The following is a 24,247-nucleotide window of genomic DNA, read 5'->3' on the forward strand; positions in this document are numbered from 1 at the left end:
TGGTCTCTAAGGAATTTTGCTATCCTGAATATTTTCAGAAAATATTTGGCTACAATGCTAGGATAGTAAAAAGCATTATTCTCTAGAGCCATAAGAATAAATAGGAGACATTTTCAAAACACTTCACTATTGTCCACCTTTTTTTTTGAATGACCCTACTAGTTTTTGAAGTTGGCGGCCATGAGAAATGGGCGTTAGTCCTGTTGGCCCATAATGGCCATGAGAAAGCATCCATTGATATTCACAGAAAATGATAAATCTGTTATTTGTGTCCTAAACAGATTTAGTAGCTTCCTATTTCCCCATCTTTATATTCATTATGGTCACTGTGTGGAAAATGATGGCCAAGTTTCTGAAGAATAATCTGAGAGGGATTGGGGGAAGGGACTAGTAAGAGTAGATTTCCTATAGAAATAATTGAAGATTTTTTTTTTCTACAGTGCATGCTTATTTTCCTTTAAAAATTTACCCTTGCTCAGACTCAAAAGCAGTGGTCTGAGGAACATTTAAGAAAGTTAACAATTTAACCATTTTCTCTTAGTTCGAGTACTGTAGATGTATCCCATGATCCCCGAATTGTAGGATTTTTTTTTCCCCCTTAGTGTTTCTGGCCACTGTCTTGGAACTTTCAGATTTCTTCTAAATAGAGACCTTGGTGAAGAGCTGTCTTGTTTTGTGCTTATTTTCATCTAACATGCATGTGCCGCATCTCATGTTTACGTTTGCTGTCTCACATTGCTTTATTTAGATGCCATCTAACAACAGTATCAGAAAACAAATAGAAACACTCCAGGTGAGTTGTGTTGACGGTACAAAGTAAACTACTGCTTTATCTCCTTTAAATGTGGCTTTTTTCCCCCCCCTTGACCCATTGTTGCATTGCATGTCTGATGTATTTATTCCAACCTGCTTCTCTTCCTGTCAAAGACTAGCTCCCAGCAGGGACACTCTCCAGGGTTCGTATTAACGTGGCCCCAAGAAGATGAGCTTACAGGCTGGAAGGGATATGAATGTGGATTCTTAACCCACATCCTTGATTTTAAAATAGTCTGTTTAATTTATTGTCTAACATTAATTACATTGTTATAAATGAAACTTTAAGAATTTAAGTGAAATTAAGATGATAGTGGCTTAGATTGTGACTGTGATTTTTGATGCATGACTTTTTAAAACTTTCATCCTATTGGTTTGGGTTTTAAACAAAATATTTTGGTTTTATTTCCCAGTAGAAAAAAAGGGAAACATTAAAAATGATTGCTACCAAACATATTGGACATAACAGAACTTTATTGGATTTTAATTTACGTAACAATCTGATTATTCATTTTATACCAAAAATTGTGACTAGGGAATTCTATATATACATCTATCTTTGTTTAAGGCTCAGATCAATTTAGGATGTTTTAATTATTCAGACGTGTAGAGCAGCATTTTAGTGACTGAATAAGTATCATTGCTTGATCATTTTTCATGTGATTTTGGCTTTGTTCAGTATAGAGTAACTCTGCTTTGTAAACATAGTAGTCCATCTTACAAAATTTGAAAGTCAAGTGGTTTCATTCTGGATACCTCAACTTTTTAACATGAGATAACCCAAATATTTTATTAGCCATTCATATAAGAACATATTTTTTATGAAATTGGACTTAAATATTTTTAATACATTTTGAAAATAGAATGTAATAATGTGAAAATAGTACTTGGAGTATACATATTATATTTTGATATCTTAGATTTAAATGATAGATAAGAAAGTACTACAAAAAACTTGGTTGTAACTAGTAACAATGGATATATTCCTTGATACTTCATATGTTACTTTAGTTACATTAGTAACAAATTAGTAACTACTAGGGAGTGTATTTGAAATTTGGACTCATTATGGATTTAGCAGTGGCAGGAGATTGATGTTAAGACACTGACCAGCAGAATAATCAATACTCCATTCTTTTTTTTTTTTTTCCCCCTTTCAGCGGTGGAAAGGGACAGAGGGAGAGAGAGAATCCTTAGCAGGCTCCACATCCAGAGTGAAGCCCTACCTGGGGCCTGATCTCAGGACCCCAAGGTCATGACCTGAGCTGAAATAAAAAATCAGTCCCTTGACCGACTAAGCCACCCAGGCATCCCAGTATTCCATTCTTAATTATATCAATTCTTCATACAGATGTGTAAAATCATATTTTCTAGTGGCTGTTTTTCCTCTTAATCCTGAGTTGTTATTGTTTTGCATTGCTTTTCATAAGTAGTTGTCCATTTTTCTGCATATTAAGAAAACGTAAAATAGAATGGCTAAGTTACTTAGTATTTTAAAACTACCTTTTATTCCTTGCTGTGTATAAAATAATTAACAATAAGAAGTTCCCAAACCTGGGGTATCCACGTGGCTCACTCAGTCAAACTTCTGCCTTCAGCTCAGGTCATGATCCCAGGGTCCTGGGATTGAGCCCCTCATCAGGCTCACTGCTCAGTGAGGAGCCTGCTTCTCCCTCTGCCCCTCCCCCTGCTTGTGCTTTCTCTCTCTCTCTCTGAAATAAATAAATAAAAATTAAGAAAAAAAAAATCTCCCAAACCAAACTAAAAGAATGCTAATTTATAGCAATCAGTGCATCCTTGAACCAATCAACATGCATAAAGAAATGCTTCTGGGGCACCTGGGTGGCTCATTCGGTTAAGCATCCGACTCTTGATTTTGGCTTGGGTCATGATCTCGGGGTCATGTGATCAAGCCCGGTGTCCGGCTCTGCGCCAGGCATGGAGCCTGCTTAGAGATTCTCTCTCTCCCTCTACCTCTGCCCACCACCCTCCCCCCAGAATGCTCCTAATGAAAGTGACCAATTAGGTACATTTTGAAAATTCACAATTAAATCTCATTACTTGACTCTGGTCATTTGAGAACTTAACTTTCTAGAAGAAGTAGCATGAAGAAAAAGTTTACAGATCAAATTGTGATTGAAATGCAATAATTTTCTCATTCTAAATGATAACTTAAGTCATTTCTCATTCTAAACAAAATGTAAAGGTACAACAACTAACATGTATTGAGTATTTAACATGTGCCAGGCAGTGTTCCAAGTGCTTCTCACATATAATAACTTCCTTAATATTTGAGGTAGGTACTATTTTGTCTCCATTTGAGAGATGACAAAATCGCTTGTGGCACCAAGTGATCAAATAGTGCCCCAGGATGGACTCTGGCCGGTATCATTCCTGATTTCAGAGTCCATGCTTTTCGCCCTCTATTCTGTTTTCCCTTATAAGGATAATCACCTTATAATAAAAAATAAAAGGATAATAGTTCTCATTTTTTCATAAATGCAAGTATCTATAATAACTTTTGGTGTTCTGAATTTTAACTATGTATGGGCTGCAGTGAATTACTCCAAAGATGAGTAATCCTTCCACATGATGTCAGTACTGTGTGAACCATTTATTATCAAGTAAGTTGATGGGTGTATAATTTAGAAGTTCTTTCAAGTGTTAATGTAATATTAATATAATACTAATATTTTACCATTTTGTTTGAGCATTTAAGGAATGGCTCAGGATTTCCTTATTTATGGTTACCTTTCAATTTTCTGTACTTACCATATGCCGGATGTATATTTACTTATCTAAGCCTGCTGTAGATTGAAAGACAGAAAGAAGTAGGGCAATGGCTTTTAGTTCTTGATAGATTGTATTAGGTTGGAAATGATTACAAGTGGTTTTTAATAAGTTTATTTCTTTTCTCTTTTGTTTTTAAACAGAATAAAGATCCTAAAATGTCTCGCGTTGCACTGGAATCTTTGTATAGATTGTTGTGGGTTTATGTAATTAGAATAAAATGTGAAAGCAACACTGTAACTCAAAGGTAAGTGCCTTTGTATTAAAGTATATATTTAGGGGTGCTTGGGTGGCTCAGTCGTAAAAAGACTGGCTTCGTCTCAGGTCGTGATCCCAGAGTCCTGGGATCAAGCCCTGCATCAGGCTCCCTGCTCAGGGCGGAGCCTGCTTCTCCTTCTCCCACTCCCCCTGCTTGAGTTCCTCTCTTGCTGTTTCTCTCTGTCAAACAAATAAATAAAATCTTAAAAAAAAAAAAAAAAGTATATGTTTTTAAATATCTTGGTTAAAAAACATCACACTGATTGGACTTTAGTGAGCCTTGCAAAGACCTTAAGAAGGAATATGAATTCTCTTGACATCTTCGAAGAGTAGGAAGAATGTTGTCAGTGTCATTATCTCTTTATGACTCAGTCTCTCTTTTTTTTTTTTCCTGTAGTCGTCTTATGAGCATAGTGTCAGCACTTTTTCCAAAAGGCTCACGTAGTGTGGTTCCTCGTGATACACCTCTCAATATATTTGTGAAGATTATTCAGTTCATTGCTCAGGTGAGTGCTGTATCCAATAATACACATATACCTGCAACTTACACATAATTTATTATAGTAATTTGGAGTTTTAAAATTTGTTGCCCATCTAAAAGCATGATAACAAAACACTTATTAATAGTGAATAGTGAAAAATGAGCGTATGCTAATAATTTTTTTGTGACAAAGTTAGTTTACATCCTTGATCTGCACCCCTTGCAGAAGGCAGTGAGACCCACAGGCAGAAGAAGCACGTAATTTAGGAAGGGTCCAGGAGGTCTCTCCCAAGATTTTTGGAAAATTGTTCTCTCGTGCATTAATCTAGTTTCTTAGGGACAAATACAGAATCCACTGTAGCTAGCGGAGCCCAGAAGGATCTTTGAAGCAATCTGGATGGTTCACAGAGTCACTAGTAGGACAAGTCTGAATGACTAAGAGGAAATTGCAGAATTGGGCTATCAGGGCAGCTGCTGCCGTGGTCCCCATCAGTAGAAGATTCCTTCTGCCTTCTGTCCCCTCTTCCTCTTCCTCAAGTATGCCGGTTCCCATGGACTCACATGAGTATATGCCCCTTGGCAGGGTCTAAATGACATCCCAAAGCCCACTATAGTGAGAAGCCCTGGGAAATAAAATTTGAGCTCTGAGTCTCTGCAGTAAAGGAGGGTTTATTACAAAGTGATAGAGGCTGAGTGAGCAAATCCCAGGTTTCAATCCCCTTCCCTTTGGGGACATCAGCCTTGGAGAAGCGTAGGTAGGGTTACCTCGCCGACTAAGGAAAATGCTTTGATTTCAGAATATTCGTTGTGTTCTCTCTGAACTAAAACCATGACAGTTTCGACAGTTTAGATCATCTATAATGTAATAATTTTGAACAGTGAAGAAATGAGGAATATTTAAATATAGTGAATGTATTACTGTATACTGGAGCACAGAACTAATGATGATTAAATGAGTATAAATGTTTCCTTAAGGTGAATGAAAGCAAACTGCTTTAGCCCTTGTGCTCAGAAAACTTTTGCCATTGGTGCACATCTGTGTTTTTTTTTTCTTTCCCCTCGGATCTTACCTACTCCCTTGGATTAATCACCACACACCAGTGAGAACTGTGTGACTGCTCTCAAACCTCAGTTAATCTTACTAATCTTTCATGTCCTTGGAGGTTTCCCTGGAGACCTATTCTGCCTGTCTTACTATGAACTCACCACTCTCTGGGGCTGTTGCATGACTGCTGCTTTGGGACTCCCTCTTGTCATCATTTTGCGAATTCCTTCACTTAGATATTCGGGTGTGATTTTGGTAAATGAGTGTTTAAAATGTTTATCCTTTTTGTTGGAATACTAAATCATTTGATAATTAAGTAATATAATTATAGTCACATTTTTTTCCCCCTGAATTTGTAGGTATTTTTCTTTTGTCCAGCTAGGTTTATGACGTTCTTATGGGCACAGACCTGTGTTGTTGCTATTATATGTTTAATTCTTAACATGATACCCAACACATAGTAGAAGGTTATAAGGATTCCTTGATATTTTTTTCTAGGAACGTTTGGATTTTGCAATGAAAGAAATAATATTTGATCTTCTCAGTGTTGGAAAATCTACTAAAACTTTCACCATTAATCCAGAGGTAAAAAAAAAAAAAAAAAATTATAATATGGTAATACCCTATCCTATATAATCTTTTAATTTTTTTTAAGAGCAGCTTCTGGAATCAGAATGCTTAGACTCAAACCACTAGTTAGAAGCTTTGCTTTTAATTACCAGTGTGATCTGGGACCAGTTATTTCACCTTTCTGATGGCCAAGTCAATGGTTTCATAGCATGGTAAAAAATAATCAAGAGAGAAAGTTTTCCAGATCAATCAGCTCAGCGGACTTCTGCAGGTTGTGATATGAGCTCAGGTTCCTTTTATCAATATCAGTATCAGATTTTTATTTATTTCTTTTTTAAGATTTTTTTTTTAAATTTATCTGACAGAGAGACCACAAGTAAGTAGAGCAGCAGGTGGCAGGGGGGCGGGGAAGCAGGCTCCCCGCTTAGTGGAAAGCCCGACACGGGGCTCAATTCCAGGACCCCGAGATCATGACTGGAGCCGAAGGCAGAGACTTAACCCCCTGAGCCACCCAGGCACCCCAGCATCAGACTTTTAAATAAATAGTATTTATTTAACAGTTAGTTTAGTTAAAACCAGAAAAAAATTACACACTTAATCAAATATTGGCAAATTGCAATACATGGGAAGAATGAATAAGTGGGGGTCCTTCTGTGAACCCCAGTATATTATGGACCTTTCCCACTTCCTTCATGATGTTTTCTATGACTGTGTGACATGACCATGTGATATTTAGACTAAGGGAGGACACCCATGCTATGTCGTATATAAAGATGAATAAAGCTTAAAACTTTAATCTTATTTAAATTCAAAAATACGTATAAATACAAGTTTTTATTTTCTTCTGGTATTCCAGTGAGCTTGGGTCTTGCACACCCATCAGGATGCACATGGCCACTGTAGAGACTACTGGCATAGGGCAGAGACAATGGCGGCGTGGGTGGAGAACAGTGGTGGTACAGACGGAGAGAAGGTTGTTGACCATGGAAGGAAACCTCGAGAAGGGATCGAGGTTGAGGGGAAAGTGCATTTGGCTTGAATGAGTCGAACATGAGGCATTTTGACATCCAAGTAGAGCTGTCATGTGGGTCTGAGGGTCTGAGTTCAGAGAAGTGAGGCTTCAAATTGGAGGGCATTGTGGTATGGGTAATAATGGAAGCCATGTAGACTGAAGTTGCCCTGGGAGAGAAAACCTAGTGATAGAGGAGAATGCTGTCTCGGACCTCGTCCTGAAGCAGTCTCGCATTGACTCTGTGGCGAAAGGAGGCCAGAGCTACAAGGCTGACAGAAATGACTCAGCCAGCCATGGCACAGATGAGTCAGAGGAAGGGAGTGTTGCAGAAAATAAGACGAGTTGACAGAGTCCTGTGCTGCTTGAAAAGTCACTGCTGAAGCAGTTGCTTCAAGGAAGTATTAGAGAGAGGACTTACTCCATTAAGATAATTGAACGTAGTTAATGAAAGTTAACAGAATATATCCAGTTGAAAGGGAAACACTGGAGATGCAAGCACGAGAAAGGGTAATGGGTGGTGTGCCATTGCCGGGAAAGCAAGAACAGATGGGATCCCAACACCAGGGAAGCCCAGCGCCCCCTTGACGTCAGCAGAGCAAAGGAGAGGGAGAAGAGAGTCTCTTACCTCATAAGAGACTGAGGATAGTCGATGGTTTTTTCTGTTGTGAAGTAGGAGACACATCATTCCTTAAAGGAGGGGATGGTGGAAGGGTAGGATTGCTGAGGAAGGAGCAAAGAGGATGGAAATAAAGTTTCTAGAGAACAGGAGAGCCAGCTGGCCTCGGAAGTGAGGGGGTAGCATTCTGGAATTTGGTACTAAACCGTAATGCCCAAACTACGTAAAAAACACTAGACAGAAAAGTTAGTTTTCCTCGTGTCCTCGTGCCCCCCATCCTCCCCAGCGTTAACAGACAAGATATTTTCAGTGTGAAAAAAGGGTATCTTCTGATGCTCTGATCTCATTCTGAAACTTTTTTTTTTTTCCTGAAGAGAATGAACATAGGCCTCAGAGTCTTCCTTGTAATAGCAGACAGCTTGCAGCAGAAGGATGGGGAGCCACCGATGCCCACCACGGGGGTTATTCTTCCCTCAGGAAACACTCTTCGTGTCAAGAAAATTTTCCTCAACAAAACCTTGACAGATGAAGAAGCAAAAGTCATAGGTTAGTGTTAACTGGGCCAAATAAACTGCTTTGTGATAGAGTTTAATTTTCTTTTTAAAAAGTTTATGAACAACTAAATCTAAAATTAATATATTGGTCTAATGTGGTTATTCCAGTATAGAGTGATACAGAAAGTGAATACAATTTTGATAATACCTCCAAGGTTTTGTATTAAGAGTCTTCCAATTCAGTCATTATTTTCTTACATGGTACTATCCACTGCATTTTGTACTTCTTTCCAAGTAATTTTAGTTCTGTGCATAAGTTGTACACATTTTCTTCAATATACTGAAGCTGATCATTAGGGAGAAGAGTGTAGCACAATGGACATTCCTTCTTTGGTGCCAACAATAGCTGATGTCCTTGAAAGATAGGCTCTTTTTTTTTATGGAAAGTAACTACGGCTGTTCTTTATGTAATTTCTGACATTTTATAACCACGAGGCTGTTTCCCTAGGAATGTCAGTGTACTATCCTCAAGTACGAAAAGCATTAGATAGCATTCTCAGACATTTGGACAAAGAAGTTGGGAGACCGATGTGTATGACCAGTGTACAGATGTCCAATAAGGAGCCCGAAGACATGATCACGTATGTAGTTCACTATTTCTCTTCATTGCTATTTCAGTTTTCTTAAAAAGCTATGGTTCATTCTTGCTTCCTTTCTTTCTCCTCTGGAGTTGCCCCATATTGCCATCTGCTGCACTTCTTAATAAAGTGATTCCTTCCACCTGCTCAGTTTTATTCTTTAAAATGCTGTCAGGGGGCACCTGGGTGGCTCAGTCATTAAGCATATGCCTTCGGTTCAGGTCATGATCCCAGGGTCCTGGGATCGAGCCACACGTCGGGGTCTCTGCTCGGCGGGAAGCCTGCTTCTCCTTCTCCCACTCCCTCTGCTTCTGTTCCCTCTCTCACTCTCTCTCTCTGTTTCAAATAAATAAATAAAATCTTTTTAAAAAATCAAATAAATAAAGTGAGGGGCACCTGAGTGGCTCAGTGGGTTAAAGCCTCTGCCTTTGGCTCAGGTCTTGATCTCAGGATCCTGGGATCAAGCCCCGCATCGGGCTCTCTGCGCAGTGGGGAGCCTGCTTCCCCCCTCTCTCTGCCTACTTGTGATCTCCGTCTGTCAAATAAAGAAATAAAGTATCTTAAAAATAAATAAATAAATAAATAAAGTGCTATCAAACGAGTTGAGAGAACAAAAGTCCTCCTGGATCTCAATGTCATTGTCAGTGACAAGGCCCTATACTTGTTCCATGACCAATAGATAAATCCTGGTTACCCTTGACATGTGTGGATGTGGATGGTTTAGTAAGTCAAACACATACTCTTGTTTCCAGAATCCCAACAAAAAAGAAAACCTAAAAATCTCCCAGTAACAAGAGGTACAAGAGAGGAATAATATGAGTCGTTTTCTTGAAACACTACGTCAGCCCCCTGCCACCCCCCACCCCCGTGGCTTGTTGCTGCTTGTCATCCCAGCATTTTTTTTTTGTTATTGTTATACGACAATAACTTGTATTTGCTAGTAAGTATCTATGTATCCTGTAATAAGAGATTTTTTTTTTAGATATTAATATCTGCATTATAGGTTTTAGAGCACCAAACTGGATATTTGATCTATCAATTTAGTTAATGTAGAGTTATTATATACTGGCATGTGCTAACATCTCTGAGAACTTATCCGGTGTTGACGTTTGTCCCCTCTGCATTCCTTTCCCTGGAAAGTCTCTGTCCTCTTCATCACAGCCACCTTCCTCACTGTGTGACCAAGTTGGCCCTCACTAGCTTCCTCTGGCTGTACACGTGGGGTCTGCAAACACAGCAGCCTGCACACTCCCTGCCAGCTGTCCCCTCTGTAATGCCATTCATGTTTCGTTCCAATTTCACCTCTAGTGAAACCACTTTTCCTTTCTCTGCTGTGCTTGCGTCCTTGTTGGCCAGTTTCCTCTTCTGATGATCCATGCTTGTAAAACATCACCTGTGTTATCCCTGGAGACAAGGAAGCAGCACAGTTACCTGCTTTGCTGTCTGTGTGAAGGAGTAACAAGTGTGCAGTGACCAATCACAACAGACTTGAACATGTCTGGGTCCCCTGGCTGGCTCCATCGGAAGAGCATGCGACTGTTGTTCTCCAGGTCATGAGTTCAAGACCTGTGTTGGATATAGAGATTACTTAAATAAATAAAACTTAAAAGAAAAGTAACACGATTCATCAGGGATTATGATGCACATCTGTTACTTACATAGTGCTTTGTGGGCTGTAGAGCTAGCAGGGAAACAGGTAGTACTCAACTGAATTGTTGTAACTGGAATTCATGCATATTGGAACCATTTAAAGAGAAGGTGGACTATATAAAATGTTTTAAAGTAGGTTAGCAAGGCTTTTGCCACAGTAACGAATACTGACCCAAAATGCTGAGAACATCCAAATTCTTTTCTACCTGAGAGGATTTTAGGCCACTTCAAGAACAATTTGGATAAAATAAACGAAAATCCTCACCTTGAAATACAGACCAAAATAAAAACAAAAACCAGTGCATTAAGAAGATATTTAAAATAAAATTTTAGAAATCATTGAATAACCAGAAGAAAATATAGTAGAAATAAATTGTATTGAGCCTCTGAAGGAACCAGGGTTTTCAGAACTGACATTTAATTAGATAAAAATGTAAGTATCTATATTTGTGTGTATTTGTGTATATTCTAAAGTAAAATAAAAAGAGAATAGACAGTACCAACAGTGGAATGTGAGAATGTCTTTAAGACCCTGTTAATTATACATATACTATATGTATGTATATGTGTATATATATACATAATTATACATAACTATACATACATACTAATTATACATATTAATTATAATATTAAATATTATACATTAAATATTAAATTTAAAATATTAAAATAACCAGTGTTTTGTTATTTAATAATATCAATTATATTTCCTATGATTTAATAATTAAATATACTTTATTAAAGGCTAGATATTGATTAAATTATATTTTATTTTTAAAGTAATTGTATTCTAAATAATTAAATACTATTTATTGTTTAAACATAATAGTTACTGCGGCTTTCTAATTACTGAAAATCTTTTTTGCTTGCTAGTGTTTTCTTTCCTGAATTATCTCTTTATTCTTTTGTCGGCTTGTAAACTGATGACTGTTTACTGGATTTGCATGAGTTCTTTTTATATTAAATACATTAAACTTCTTTAGGGGGAGGAGACTCCTCTATTTTCTCTAATTATTTTTCCAGCTTTGCTTTCGTTGTCTAGCATATGTAGTAAACTTATTAAATCCTGTTATATATTTTTCAGAGGGGAAAGAAAACCCAAAATTGATTTGTTCAGGACTTGCATTGCTGCTATTCCAAGGCTGATTCCTGATGGTATGAGCAGAACTGACCTCATTGAACTCTTAGCAAGGTAAATGAGAATGACTCTTTGCTCTGTTACTTTTTACCTCTTTCAATCCCTTTAAATGTCGAATACACCCCGCTATTGTTCTCATAAACAGAGTAATAAAGACATGTTCAATTCTTTAATTGATACACATTCTTTTTTTTTAATTTTTTAAATTTCTTTTTGGTGTTCCAGAATTCATTGTTTAAATGTGATATACTTTCTAAACTTCCATGTTGTCTTTCATGTTTTGTTAAACACATTCTCCCCACTCATTTTTAACTTTTTAAAGTTCTTTTGGATTCCTCTACAAATCCTGTTTTTCTGTTTTCCACCTTTTCCATCTAGTATATTTCTTGGAATTTAGATAACATGTTATTCCTTAACAGATACAAGGTGTTGCCCAGCAGGCAGTTAACTATTGGGCTAACACTGGATTCCTTCCTCTGACACCCAGGGTAGTGTCCCGATCTCATGGTCACTTATTTCTCCCATCACGGAGCCCGTAGGGTTTATGCTGCTCTTTCCTCTGTTGGGCTTCTCATAGCTTTATAAAATAAGAAATAACATGACAACTGAATTTGAATACTTGCTCCCAAAACTAACTCCAAGCTGAGGTGAAGGTTTGTTGAAAGCTGCTTCTTTGTTGATGAACTTAGGGATTCCGTAGATAAGGGGTTCGCAAACATTTTTCTGTGAAGGATGAAATGGGAAATATTTTAGGATTGCAGGTCATACTTATCTCTGCCAGTGGCTCAGGAGCAGCCTTGAGCAGCCCATAAAGGAGAGGGCGTGTCCGCGTTCCCATGGTGCCCTTGGCCCTTGAACTATAATTTGCTGGCCTCTGCTCTAAATGAAAAAAGCCAAGTATCATGGTCGTCACAGAGCAGGAGTGCTTGACTGTTTTGAAAGTTGTTTACTGGTTGCCAAGCACTTATCGCTAAGCCTTAAGTTAAACTCACTGTGAACAGCTAAGACTTCTTCAGAAACCCTTTTTACGTCCTCCTCAAAAACACCTAGCGTTTCACACGCCCGTCACTAACCTGTCCTCAACCGGTGCAGGTTGCCATCAAGCTACAGAACAGCATTTGTCTTCTCCTTCGTTCAGGGTTATGAGGGGAGAAAGGAGTCACTCGGAAACTTTGCACCATGAGCTAAATTCCTCCCATTCCACTCTCTTAATTTTTGCTGTGATTGGATTGAAGAGTTACAAAGTTCATGTCAGTGTTAGGGCAGGAAAGGAGGTTTAATGATTTGTAATGTTATTGCTTGGAAAAAACAGAAAACATCTCTTACACGATCGTACGCTTGGTAACTCGTACCCTTGGTAACTTGTCTACACCTTTGTGGATAAGGATCCCATATCCCTCACCAAAAGGAACCTGCGTCTCTAAGGGACAGGGACTGGGGGGCCCAGTGAAGGGAACAAACATCTGAACAGTGAGTGAGTGACAGCTTTGCCACTTGCTTTGCTTCCTTCCCCTGTGAGATTCATTTGCAAGTTAATTTACTTTACCAGAAAGGAACATTCTAGGGTCTCTTCTATTTTGTGCCTCATTCTTACCATTTGGAGTTGTGATCTCTAAATCTTGGGGTTTTGTTTTGTTTTGTTTTGTTTTGAATGAAAGCAAGTAAACAAAACAAAGATGCAGACTTGTATGCTATGTCTAAGGAAAGTTAATTCCTCTATCTTAAATTAGCCCAGCTGCATTGTTGTTCTCTACGCAGTGGGTGGTTAGCTCCTGTGTGTAAATTCTGAGTTACACAGATGGGTGCAAGGTGGACATGTGTACATTTGGGGATTTGAGGGCGGTTGAAATCATCTTTAAAATGAGCATCATGAGGGCGCCTGGGTGGCTCAGTGGGTTAAGCCGCTGCCTTCGGCTCGGGTCATGATCTCAGGGTCTTGGGATCGAGCCCTACATCGGGCTCTCTGCTCAGCGGGGAGCCTGCTTCCTCCTCTCTCTCTGCCTGCCTCTCTGCCTACTTGTGATCTCTGTCTGTCGAATAGATAAATCAAAATCTTTTAAAAAAATAAATAAAAATATAAATAAAATAAAATAAAATAAAATGAGCATCATGGAGACAGTCATTCTTCTTCCACAGAATCTCCCTTGGTGCTACTCTCAGAGACAGGACACTGGGCTACAGAGCCTGACCCTGGCCCCAGATGATACTTCTGCTGCTCCGGGTTCATGGCTTACTTTCAAGTCTGTCGAGCTGTAATAGATGTTCTCTTCCGTCTCCCTGTCAGGTGAAGGTTGGCTTAGTGAAGACCAGAACTGAGTTCAGCAGGGCGAAGACAGTGACATCTCCTTCCACTTAAAGCACGCAGCTTCCCTCCTCTGTCAGTGAGGATAATGCCACCGCCTGTCGGTGTGGCGTAGTCTAATATGACCTACTTAGCTGCTTCCCTCAGGCTCTTCCTAACTCTGATGACTGGTGTCCTGATGGTCAGTCACTAAAGGAGTCCTCTTCAGCCCCAAATCAGAAACTCTTGCTCATGGAGGATTATATATTGGTAGCTTCACTACTGTAACCATCTTTTATGGTTTTCTTATCATTCTCTGCTTTATGTTCTGGTAAAATCCTTTAGCTAATACTACTTTCATGTCCTCTTATTGCTTGGATATCTTTAAAGGGTGATTTTGTATAGCCTCTCCTCAGTCTCTTTAGGGACTTGTGTGTTAGATCAGCACTTCTTTTTATCCACCATTTTTTCCCCTACATATACCCCATTTATGATGTTACTCTAAAATTTACTCTCCCGCTTCAGAATGATTTCTGTTGAATTGCTTTCATCTTGGTTTACTGTATTTTCTTGTTTACAATCAGCCATCCTGTATTTAACTGTAACTGCAGCAGCACGAAAAAAATGACTGATAAATCATGTTCTTTCCAGTGATAATAAGGGACTGAACATCCGAGAGATAGGGCTAAGGTATTATATGACTGGATATAATTTTTGACTGATAACAAGATAACATACAGCATTTCAAGGACTAAAGCGTCTTCAAAATATAATTCTGGGGGTGCCTGGGAGGCTCAGTAGGTTGAAACCTCTGCCTTCGGCTCAGGTCATGGTCTCAGGGTCCTGAGATCAAGCTCTGCATTGGGCTCTCTGCTCAACAGGGAACCTACTTCCTCCTCTCTCTCTGCCTGCCTCTCTGCCTACTTGTAATCTCTATCAAATAAATAAATTTTTAAAAGTCTTTAATAAAAAGTTTAAAAAATGTAATTCTGATATGTCAAGCTCTATTTTTTAAAAGTACAGCATTTTGGTGGCGCCTGGGTGGCTCAGTGGGTAAGCCGCTGCCTTCGGCTCAGGTCATGATCTCAGAGTCCTGGGATCGAGCCCCGCATCGGGCTCTCTGCTCAGCAGGGAGCCTGCTTCCTCCTCTCTCTCTGCCTGCCTCTCTGCCTGCTTGTGATCTCTCTCTGTCAAATAAATAAATAAAATCTTTAAAAAAAATAAAATAAAAAAAAATAAAAGTACAGCATTTTAATTATGATCAAACATATCTGAGTTACAACAAAAGTACCAACTACTATTAATAGATTTATATGGGAATTTAAGTAAGTGAATATAGAATAACATGGGGTGAATATATTCGACAGGGGAACACCGGTTCCCATCTTCAGACTTAGAAATCAACAAAGAGGACAAATTCTTTAGGTTCCTAGTTTTCAGTTTTACATGATAAAACTGGGAAGGTTTTGAGGTTTGCTAATAGACTTCTGTTCTTGATAGGCTCACCATTCATATGGATGAAGAACTTCGTGCTCTGGCTTTCAATACCCTGCAGGCACTAATGCTTGACTTCCCAGATTGGCGGGAGGATGTTCTTTCAGGATTTGTTTATTTTATTGTCCGGGAAGTGACTGATGTCCATCCCACGCTCCTTGATAATGCTGTAAAGATGTTGGTACAATTAATAAACCAGTGGAAACAAGCAACCCAAGTGCATAACAAAAACCAGGACTCCCAGGTACCGAATTCTTTTGTCTGGTCCCTTTGTACGTGATCAGTGGGAAATGCCCAGCAATGGCGTTAATATATGTTGTGTTGTCAAAAACCGAACATTGGCTTAGTGTTGTTGACTTTGGAAGTATTCATAGTCCCTTAAACTGAACCTTCCTGCAGTTCAGATATTAAATACAGTGTTTGTGTGTCCAGCCTTTCCAACCTTCTTCCTTTGGTAACAGTTTTGAATGAACACAGAGAGTGGAGGCCATCCTAGCTTACATTTAGGCTATTTCCAATATATTTAAAGCTGATAGAATAATAATTTTTGGTAGTATTCCATTTGAGTTATTTGATTGTTTTACCCATGGCACTAATCCCTGCTTCACATATGCAGTGTGTCTGTTTGTTTAAATGAAAGGTTCTCAGATTATTGATTTATGTAATGTATTGTCTTAGAACCCTGTAATTTTGGAGTTGGATCATCCAAATCCGTCCAGCTTCTCAACCTTCATTGAGCATAGAAATCACCATGGGTTTGGGCACCTCAGGGGCCTAGTTGGTGAAGCGTCTGCGTTTGGCTCAGGTCATGATCTTGGAGTCCTAGGATCGAGCTCTGCATGGGGCTCCCTACTCAGGGGGGAGTCTGCTTGTCCCTCTGCCTCTCTCTTGCTTTGTATCTCAAATAAATAAATAAAATCTAAAAGAAAAAAAAAGGAAATAAAGAAATCACCAGGGGCCTAAGAATCTCTGTTTTCTACAAGCTTCTAGGTGATGCCATGCTGCTGGTCTACACTTTGACTTCAAATGGTCCAATTCAATCCCCTTATTTTCCACAAATAAATGTTAGACCACGAGTCATTAACAGTGTCAGCTCCAAGATTACAAAGTAGCCAGAGAACTTTAGCAGTTCAGTACAGAATTCAGAGACTGCCAGTTAAATGCTTCTTTTCCTCTGTGTATACTGTTAAATTTTGATAACTTAAGTATTATTTAAATTGCCTGAGCTGAGGCAGACCTGTTGCTGTAATTGAGATAATTTGCTTTCCTCTTTATCAGTGGTTGCACCAGAACGTCTACACATATTTTGTTGTTTTATTGTTAATTTCTGTTTATTTTTCAAGCATGGTGTGGCTAATGGAGCTTCACATCCCCCTCCTCTGGAAAGGAGCCCGTATTCCAATGTATTCCACGTGGTCGAAGGGTTTGCACTCGTCATTCTCTGTAGCAGTCGACCTGCCACTAGAAGGTTAGCCGTCAGTGTCCTTAGAGAAATAAGGGCTCTGTTTGCACTTTTGGAAATACCTAAGGTAAGATTTAGGTATATTGCTTAATTATCTAGTGAAAGTACTTAAGAACCCTCCTGTTGTTCATTCTTATGCCTTTTGCCTTGCTGCTGTGTGGTTATAACTTACCTTCATAACAAACGAACAAAGTCTTTTTGACAGGGTTTAAACTAGTCCACCTGCCCTCAATTCCATTAGTACAATTCCATTTTTACAAGTAGCGCTAACGTGAATGTTGTTATGTTTTCTTAGATTTGGTTACTTTTCTTAATCATTCCTAAATCTTTTTAGATATATGATACTTTTTTATAGGGTGATGATGAACTAGCCATCGATGTGATGGACAGGCTGAGCCCATCCATTCTCGAGAGCTTCATACATCTCACTGGGGCTGATCAGGTAACTAGAATGATTTCATTCTATTCAGTCTTGAATGCTGTTCAATCTTGGAACTTCAGATAGACATCTCTGATTTCCCTTTACCACTTTAATGCATTGGAAAGTATTTTATGTCCAAGTCATAAGTAATTTGACTCAGTAAGATGAAGAAAAACACTTTGTCAGCACACACAACTAAGAATGGGTTGATTTTTTTCTTTAAAAGGTCATACATCAAGATTTCAAGATTGGATGTAAACATACCTTTCCAACTTGATTACCTGAAGTTTTTTTCTTCCCCTTTGAAATACAGGGACAAAGTTTCTGTTCTCTGTCTGTGACACTTGGCTCTTATAACTCACAACTTAATATATAACCAAGGGAGATAATAAAAAAAATTATAAACCTAAGTGATGATTATAAATCTGTACAATTTAAAGAATTCTGTTTTAGAATATTAACTATGATTTATGCCAACAAAAAGAATAGTGAAGCACTCTCTTCTAGTGCCTGAAGTCTTGCCTTCCTGCCTCAGAGCGGGTGTTTCGTAAATATCTATTGACTTGATATAGAGTATGAATTGAGTTTCTGTTCAGTTTCAGACCCCATTTATTTTTGTTGTTGTTCGAATGACACCTAATTTGCTGTGAAAGTCAGTCTTTATCTCTTCAGTATAAGAGCTTAGAATATTGTTGAACAAATATGTAAGAATAGGTACCTCTGTGAAGTCCCATTTTCCAGTCTGTTCCACAAATGCCTATTTCAGGCATGTCAGCAGGAAGTTAATGGTCCCTTTTTCAGTTCCCGGCAGCGTTAGTATGCCCACGGAAGTTGCCTATTCCTATATGAATTACGTAAGTTATAGTTCTTCACCCTTTTTGGTCTATAGAGCCTTTTGAGACTAATGAAAGCTGTGAAATGTCTCTCCAGAAAAGCACATGTACACACCTACACACAAAAATGGTGTGTGCAATTTCAGGAATTCACTACTCCCTTAAACCCACTTCGGACCTCATCATTACCTCTGTTTTAGAACCTCTGTTCCAGAAACTACCAATAGGCCACGTATAGTTTAATACAATTCATATGGCAGAATTTTGAAAATGACCGAAACGTGTGATAACCCATTGTTTTTTTTTTTTTTTTCTCTCCGTAGACTACTTTGCTGTACTGCCCTAGCTCGATAGATTTACAGACGTTAGCAGAGTGGAACTCTTCTCCCATCAGCCACCAGTTCGATGTGATCAGTCCTTCCCACATATGGATATTTGCACACGTGACCCAAGGCCAAGACCCGTGGATTATAAGCCTCTCCAGTTTTTTAAAGCAGGAAAACCTCCCCAAACATTGCTGTACAGCTGTGAGCTATGCTTGGATGTTTGCATACACAAGACTTCAGTTGTTGTCCCCACAGGTTGATATAAAGTAAGTAATTTCCTAGTTGATCTAAAGTACATTTTTAGGGGCACCCCGGGTGGCTCAGTGGGTTAAAGCCTCTGCCTTTGGCTCAGGTCATGATCCCAGGGTCCTGGGATCGAGCCCTGCATTGGGCTCTCTGCCTACTTGGGATCTCTGTCAAATAAATAAATAAAATCTTAAAAAAAAAAAAAGTACATTTTTAAATATGTAGACTGTCCGTTTTTATAAATATGTATTTGAAAAGTCACACAAGTTGGAAATTCCACAAATGAATGACGTGCCATAATTGGACTGATGTATTAAAGAGGGAGATGAAAGATGTGAAGGCTGTAGTCTTATAATCCCTCGTGCTTTTCATGTCATTCAGTCTCACCAGATTGTTAGTTCACTTACTAGGACAGTGCTTGGTACATGGTGTGTGTCTGATGGATCCGTGTGGAAGGAAAGAACACGGAGGGAAGGGTCGGAAGAGGAGGGTGGATGTGGATATAGGGAAGTTTGTAGATGAATGGTGTGAAGTGAGGAGACACCGATCTCAGGGACCTGACTTCTCCTGATGACATCAAGAGGAAGGCCATCTGCTGATAGGCAGTGACAATGGCATTAAACTTTCCATTTGGAGGCTAAGGGTAAAAATTTGGAGTAACTGATGGTGTGATAAAGTGTGGAGGTAACTGCTTCATCAGTTAATTTCTTCTTGCTCTTAAATAGAACAGAGAATTTTTGAACCTGAATTTGAGTTCCTGGTTTCATTTGATCCAGTACACCATTCATCAGATGGCATAGAAGGAGTCCTCTCATCATAGACATTGCCATGTAAACCCAACACCCAAACTCAACACCTTAGGCTCACATGAAAGGCTCTCCGAACTTGGTTCCAGTCTATACATTTTTCCTTACTTTCGGTCATGGCTACCTATGTGCTCTTATGTTAGAACAAAAAAAAACTTCTCAGCGTTCACTGCGTGGGTCTATAGTTCTAGTCTCTTGAGTTTTTATTCACATGAACCTAGAATGCTTTTTGTCTTCTCTGTGTTCTATGTGTTGATATCTGATGTAGCTCAAATTACACCTTATTTTTAAAGCTTTCTTCTACATCTCCGACCCAGAGTAGTCATTCCTTCTTTTGGACCTGAATATAGATATTTTTGCTATTTCAATATGTGTATACACACTTACTATATATATCTGTGTATGTTCTCAGGAATTGTGTATTAGATTTTTTTTTTTTAGTGAAAATTGGCACCTGCCACCTTGCGTAAATAACCTTTATGACTTGATCTCATTGGGTCTCCCCTAATTGCCATATTTTAAATTGGAAGCCCCTCTCCTACTACCATTCTCTGTCTCTTTTGTTGTTCATTATCACACTGGGCACCATCTGACATTGTTTTATTTATTCTGTATTGTGTATCTTCCCCGACACACATGATGGTAGAGATTTTTTTACAGAGTTTGTTTTGTTTTACTGCCATCATAATATTTTCTAAAATAGTAAAACACTGTTGGTGAGTTAACAAAGTGGTATATTGCTTTGCTTATCTTAATTTCTGAATGTATTGAAGCCAAGGACAATGTATTAGTATCTTTCTGCTTGTTTTGCTCTGAGTCCTTAATCCCACCAGCATTTTGGTAATTAGAAAAATTTATAGAATTGTGCCAATATATTTTATTGGTCTGATGTTTGAAGACAGAAATTTGACAGAAGCCTTAAAAGTGTAGCTGTCCTTTTGATGTCACAATTTCAATTTCAAGAGTTTACCCAAGAAAATAATTAAACTTTTATTGCAATTAAGCATATATTCAAATGTATAGTGCTGTGTATTATAGGGGAAAATTGCTATTAGCTAAAATGTCCGATAATAAAAATTTGGACAATAAATCCTGATAATTTTATAATAATATAGCATACAGCCATCAAAAATGATGTCAGAGAAGTATATTTATTTAATGGGAGATGTTTAAAGCACACACTAAATAAATGTGAAAACCAACTGTACTATTCAGCTTTTATAAGTTAAGGGAGATATATTCATTTATTTATATATATGTATGTATTTGAATTGAAGAAGTATGAAAGAATATACAGTGCTTATATTGACGTGGGACTAAAGGTGATTTTCATTTTGTTTTCCCAGTTTTTTTTTAACACTGAGCGTGTGTAATAAGTTATAAAATGTGGCCTGATAAAAATAATAACTTTGATCACAAGAACAGTAGATTATGTTAAAATGATCCTATGATGTATTTAAATTTTCAGTCAGATAGTCATATCTTATACCATCCCACAGAGACTTAGTGGTTAGTAATAAAACTTTATTAACCATCTTTCCTAAATTGATAGAATTTAGCTTTAGTTAAAAAAAAAAAATCTTCAGAACACGTTGAATTATTTACAGCTCCCTGTTTCTCTTCTTCTTCTTCCCCCAGTAGCCCCATCAATGCCAAGAAGGTCAACACCACCACCAGCAGCGACTCCTACATCGGCCTGTGGAGGAACTACCTGCTGCTTTGCTGCAGTGCGGCATCGTCCACGTCCTCTTCCGCATGCACGGGGTCTGTGAGGTGTTCCCCGCCCGAGACGCTGGCATCCACCCCTGACAGCGGCTACAGCATTGATTCCAAAGTAAGCTTTCCCCATCCTCCACTGAATCTGAAGGGCACCACAAAGTAATGTTTTCAGATTTCTTTTCCAGGACAGTAAAGTAATGTGGTTGAAAAGTGTATTACTTGTCCGAATGATGAAAATAGCTCAAGGAGTCCCATTACTATGGATTCCTGGTTGGAATCCGTTTTATATGTATGTGTGTGTATGTTCATGTGTATTTGTGTTTGTGTGTGTGTATAATTGATTCCAACCAGGAATATATGTAATAAAAAACTGTATAAAACTATATATATGTATATCGTTTCTCTTTGGTGAAAAGATGATCATGCTCATTAAATTCATCATAATATTTTTAAAGCAATTTTCACCCCCACTGTTGCTCACTTGGTTTCCTGTAGTTCTCACAATATAAAAGAAATCATTTAAATAATTAAATACCTTTGTTGACTTTCCCTAAATTGTGCAGTGATATGTGATACTTGGTAAGAACAGTTCTGTAGTCTTCATGATGTGACACAAAATATTGTGAGATGGTTGAAGAAAATTTAGAAACCTGAGTAAGATCTGAGTGTCTTACTTTAACACCAATGACTTGGAAATAATTTTGTTTAATTCACTTTCACGGATCAAAAGACATAGAATATCAGAATATCCTCCTACAGAGGAAGTGAGCCTATTATGTAATGGTAAGTATCTGTAAGAAATTAAGAAACCCACAGAGCCCAAATTCTTTCAGTGAACTTAGAGTGAACCTTTGGACAAATCATTTAATGTTCTTAGATTATGTACACCACAGGTGAATTTTGCAGTTCCACTCATAGTAAAATTTCATCTCTCCGTTGCCCTTGATGAAGTATTAATGAAATGCCAAGTTATTTAGTTGGATGTACTGTCATTAATGGCTGCTATAAATACATATTTTTTTTTCCAGATTATTGGCATCCCATCTCCTTCATCCCTGTTTAAGCATGTAGTTCCAATGATGCGCTCTGAGAGCATGGAAATCACAGAATCCCTTGTTCTAGGTCTTGGCAGGACCAACCCAGGAGCTTTTAGGTAATTACCTTCATATGTTTTCTCTATACACTAAAATAGTCAATGTGCTACTGGAGAGGTGAGATAGAGTCCTTACAATCAGGACGGTTCATATCAGTCCTGATATTTACCAGTTAACTAACCATGTAACATTAAACGAGTCATTTAATTTCTTAGATCCTTTTTTCCTTCATTTTGACTGAGCAAATAAGATTTCCCCAGTGTTCTTTACAGGATTACTATGAAATCTCATGTATACTGTATATAAATGTGTTCTAAAAATGATAAAATGCCACGTAAATTTTTAATATTTCCCTACCTATTGACACGTCTATTTTATAGTTTTGGTCTACTGGTTGAAACTATAGTTTTTCCTTTTCTTGTTCAAAAGAATTAGATTTTTTTCACTTTTTTAAAATTAACATATAATGTATTATTAGCCCCAGGGGGTACAGGTCTGTGAATCATCAGGCTTACACATTTCACAGCACTCACCATAGCACATACCCTCCTCAGTGCCCATAACCCAACCACCCTCTCCCTACCCCCCTTCCCCCGGAACCCTCAGTTTGTGTTTTTTTGTTTTTAGATATTTTATTTATTCATTTGGGAGAGAGAGAGAGCACATGCACGGGAAGAGGCAGAGGGAGAGGGAGAGGCAGACTCTTCCCTGAGCAGGGAGCCCGATGCGAGACTTGATCCCAGGACTCTGGGATCATGACCTGAGCCAAAGGCAGATACTTAACTGTCTGAGCCACCCAGGCGTCCCCCTCAGTTTGTTTGTGAGATTAAGAGTCTATTATGGTTTTTCTCCCTTCTGATCCCATCTTATTTCATTTTTTCCTTCCCTACCCCCAAAGCCATCCACTTTACCTTTGAGATTCCTTATATCAAGGACATGATATGATAATTGTCTTTCTCTGATTGACTTATTTCATGCAGCAAGAATTAGATTATTTTTAAAAGAAATATTTTTTATATCATCCTTGATGTTCTTTATCCTGACAAAGTAAATCCTTCATTTTTGCATGAGTTTCTGCTTTATTGTTGCCTGCTGGGCCTTGTATTTATTCTTTTGAGATTATCATCTATTGATCTAAGGTGATGTTTGTTTGATATTTTATCTCTGAGATATGTACAACAGAGGTAATAGGTCTATATTTGTGGGATGGCATTCATCATAAATGAGGTTTTGAAAGATTATTTTATGACAAAGAAGTACAGTATTTTGCTAAGAGCAAAAAAAAAATGGGTTGGAAAAATGATCTCAGCTTCTTAAAAAAACAAATTCTCATAAACAGAAACAATCCAGAGGCAAATACATTAAAGTCTGCAGTAGTTTTATAGACGATAAAATAGTGGATGCGTTTTATTTTTTTTCTTTTCCCCATCATCTACGATCTACATCTATAATGAGCACATATTCAATTTAAAATCAGATTATAAGCAAAGATGAGATTATCATTTTCATGAAGTTCATGCCCTTTGACTCATCAACTGCATTTGTAAGAATTAATCCTAAGGAGATCATCAGAAATGAAAACAAAGATGTTCACTGAGGCAGTATTTATAATAATAAAAATTAGAAAAAATTGGAGCACCTGGCTGGCTGAGTCAGTAGAGCATTTGACTCTCGATCTTGAGATTGTGAGTTTGAGTCCCACGTTAGGTACAGCGATTACTTAAAAATAAAATCTTTAAAAAAATTTAGGTGAAATTTAATGAACCAGTAATAAATGAAAATGTTTAGAAAAACTATGGTGTCCCATAGTGTTGGGATAATGTGTTCTCCCATATGGTATCCCATGTGGTAGGATATTGTGAGTTAACTAAGGGCACGTGGATGTCATTATGCTGGTGTTGGAGGAAGAAAGGATATCTTCTCATTATCTGCTAGGGCTTCGACTATGTAAAGTACCCCTGGGCTGCAAAATGATGGAACACCAGTGTTGACGTTATCTACCTCTGCAAGTTAGAATAGGTGGCCTGTACCATTTTTTCTGCTTTCCCAGTGGTCTA

The 24,247-nt window shown here is 38.2% G+C and overlaps 1 protein-coding gene across 15 annotated transcripts in view; it reads left to right on the forward strand.

Annotated features, from left to right (window-relative positions):
- The window catches only part of FRYL (FRY like transcription coactivator), a 255,767-nt gene that overhangs the window by 152,856 nt on the left and 78,664 nt on the right, over positions 1-24,247 (forward strand). For 8 of the 15 annotated variants that reach the window (XM_082728344.1, XM_082728341.1, XM_082728342.1 and 5 more), the window contains 12 exons: positions 3,747-3,850; positions 4,259-4,367; positions 5,886-5,972; positions 7,960-8,131; positions 8,588-8,720; positions 11,455-11,562; positions 15,290-15,527; positions 16,627-16,812; positions 17,101-17,187; positions 18,323-18,591; positions 21,016-21,211; positions 22,125-22,249. In XM_082728344.1, the coding sequence (XP_082584470.1) occupies positions 3,747-3,850; positions 4,259-4,367; positions 5,886-5,972; positions 7,960-8,131; positions 8,588-8,720; positions 11,455-11,562; positions 15,290-15,527; positions 16,627-16,812; positions 17,101-17,187; positions 18,323-18,591; positions 21,016-21,211; positions 22,125-22,249 (1,814 nt within the window). Of the gene's footprint in view, positions 1-748; positions 794-3,746; positions 3,851-4,258; positions 4,368-5,885; positions 5,973-7,959; positions 8,132-8,587; positions 8,721-11,454; positions 11,563-15,289; positions 15,528-16,626; positions 16,813-17,100; positions 17,188-18,322; positions 18,592-21,015; positions 21,212-22,124; positions 22,250-24,247 lie in introns of all 15 variants that reach the window. The other 7 variants (XR_014311074.1, XM_082728351.1, XM_082728352.1 and 4 more) reach the window with 1 other exon arrangement.

Source organism: Mustela nivalis, assembly GCF_964662115.1.
Source record: "Mustela nivalis genome assembly, chromosome: 4".
NCBI classification, from domain to species: Eukaryota; Metazoa; Chordata; class Mammalia; order Carnivora; family Mustelidae; genus Mustela; species Mustela nivalis.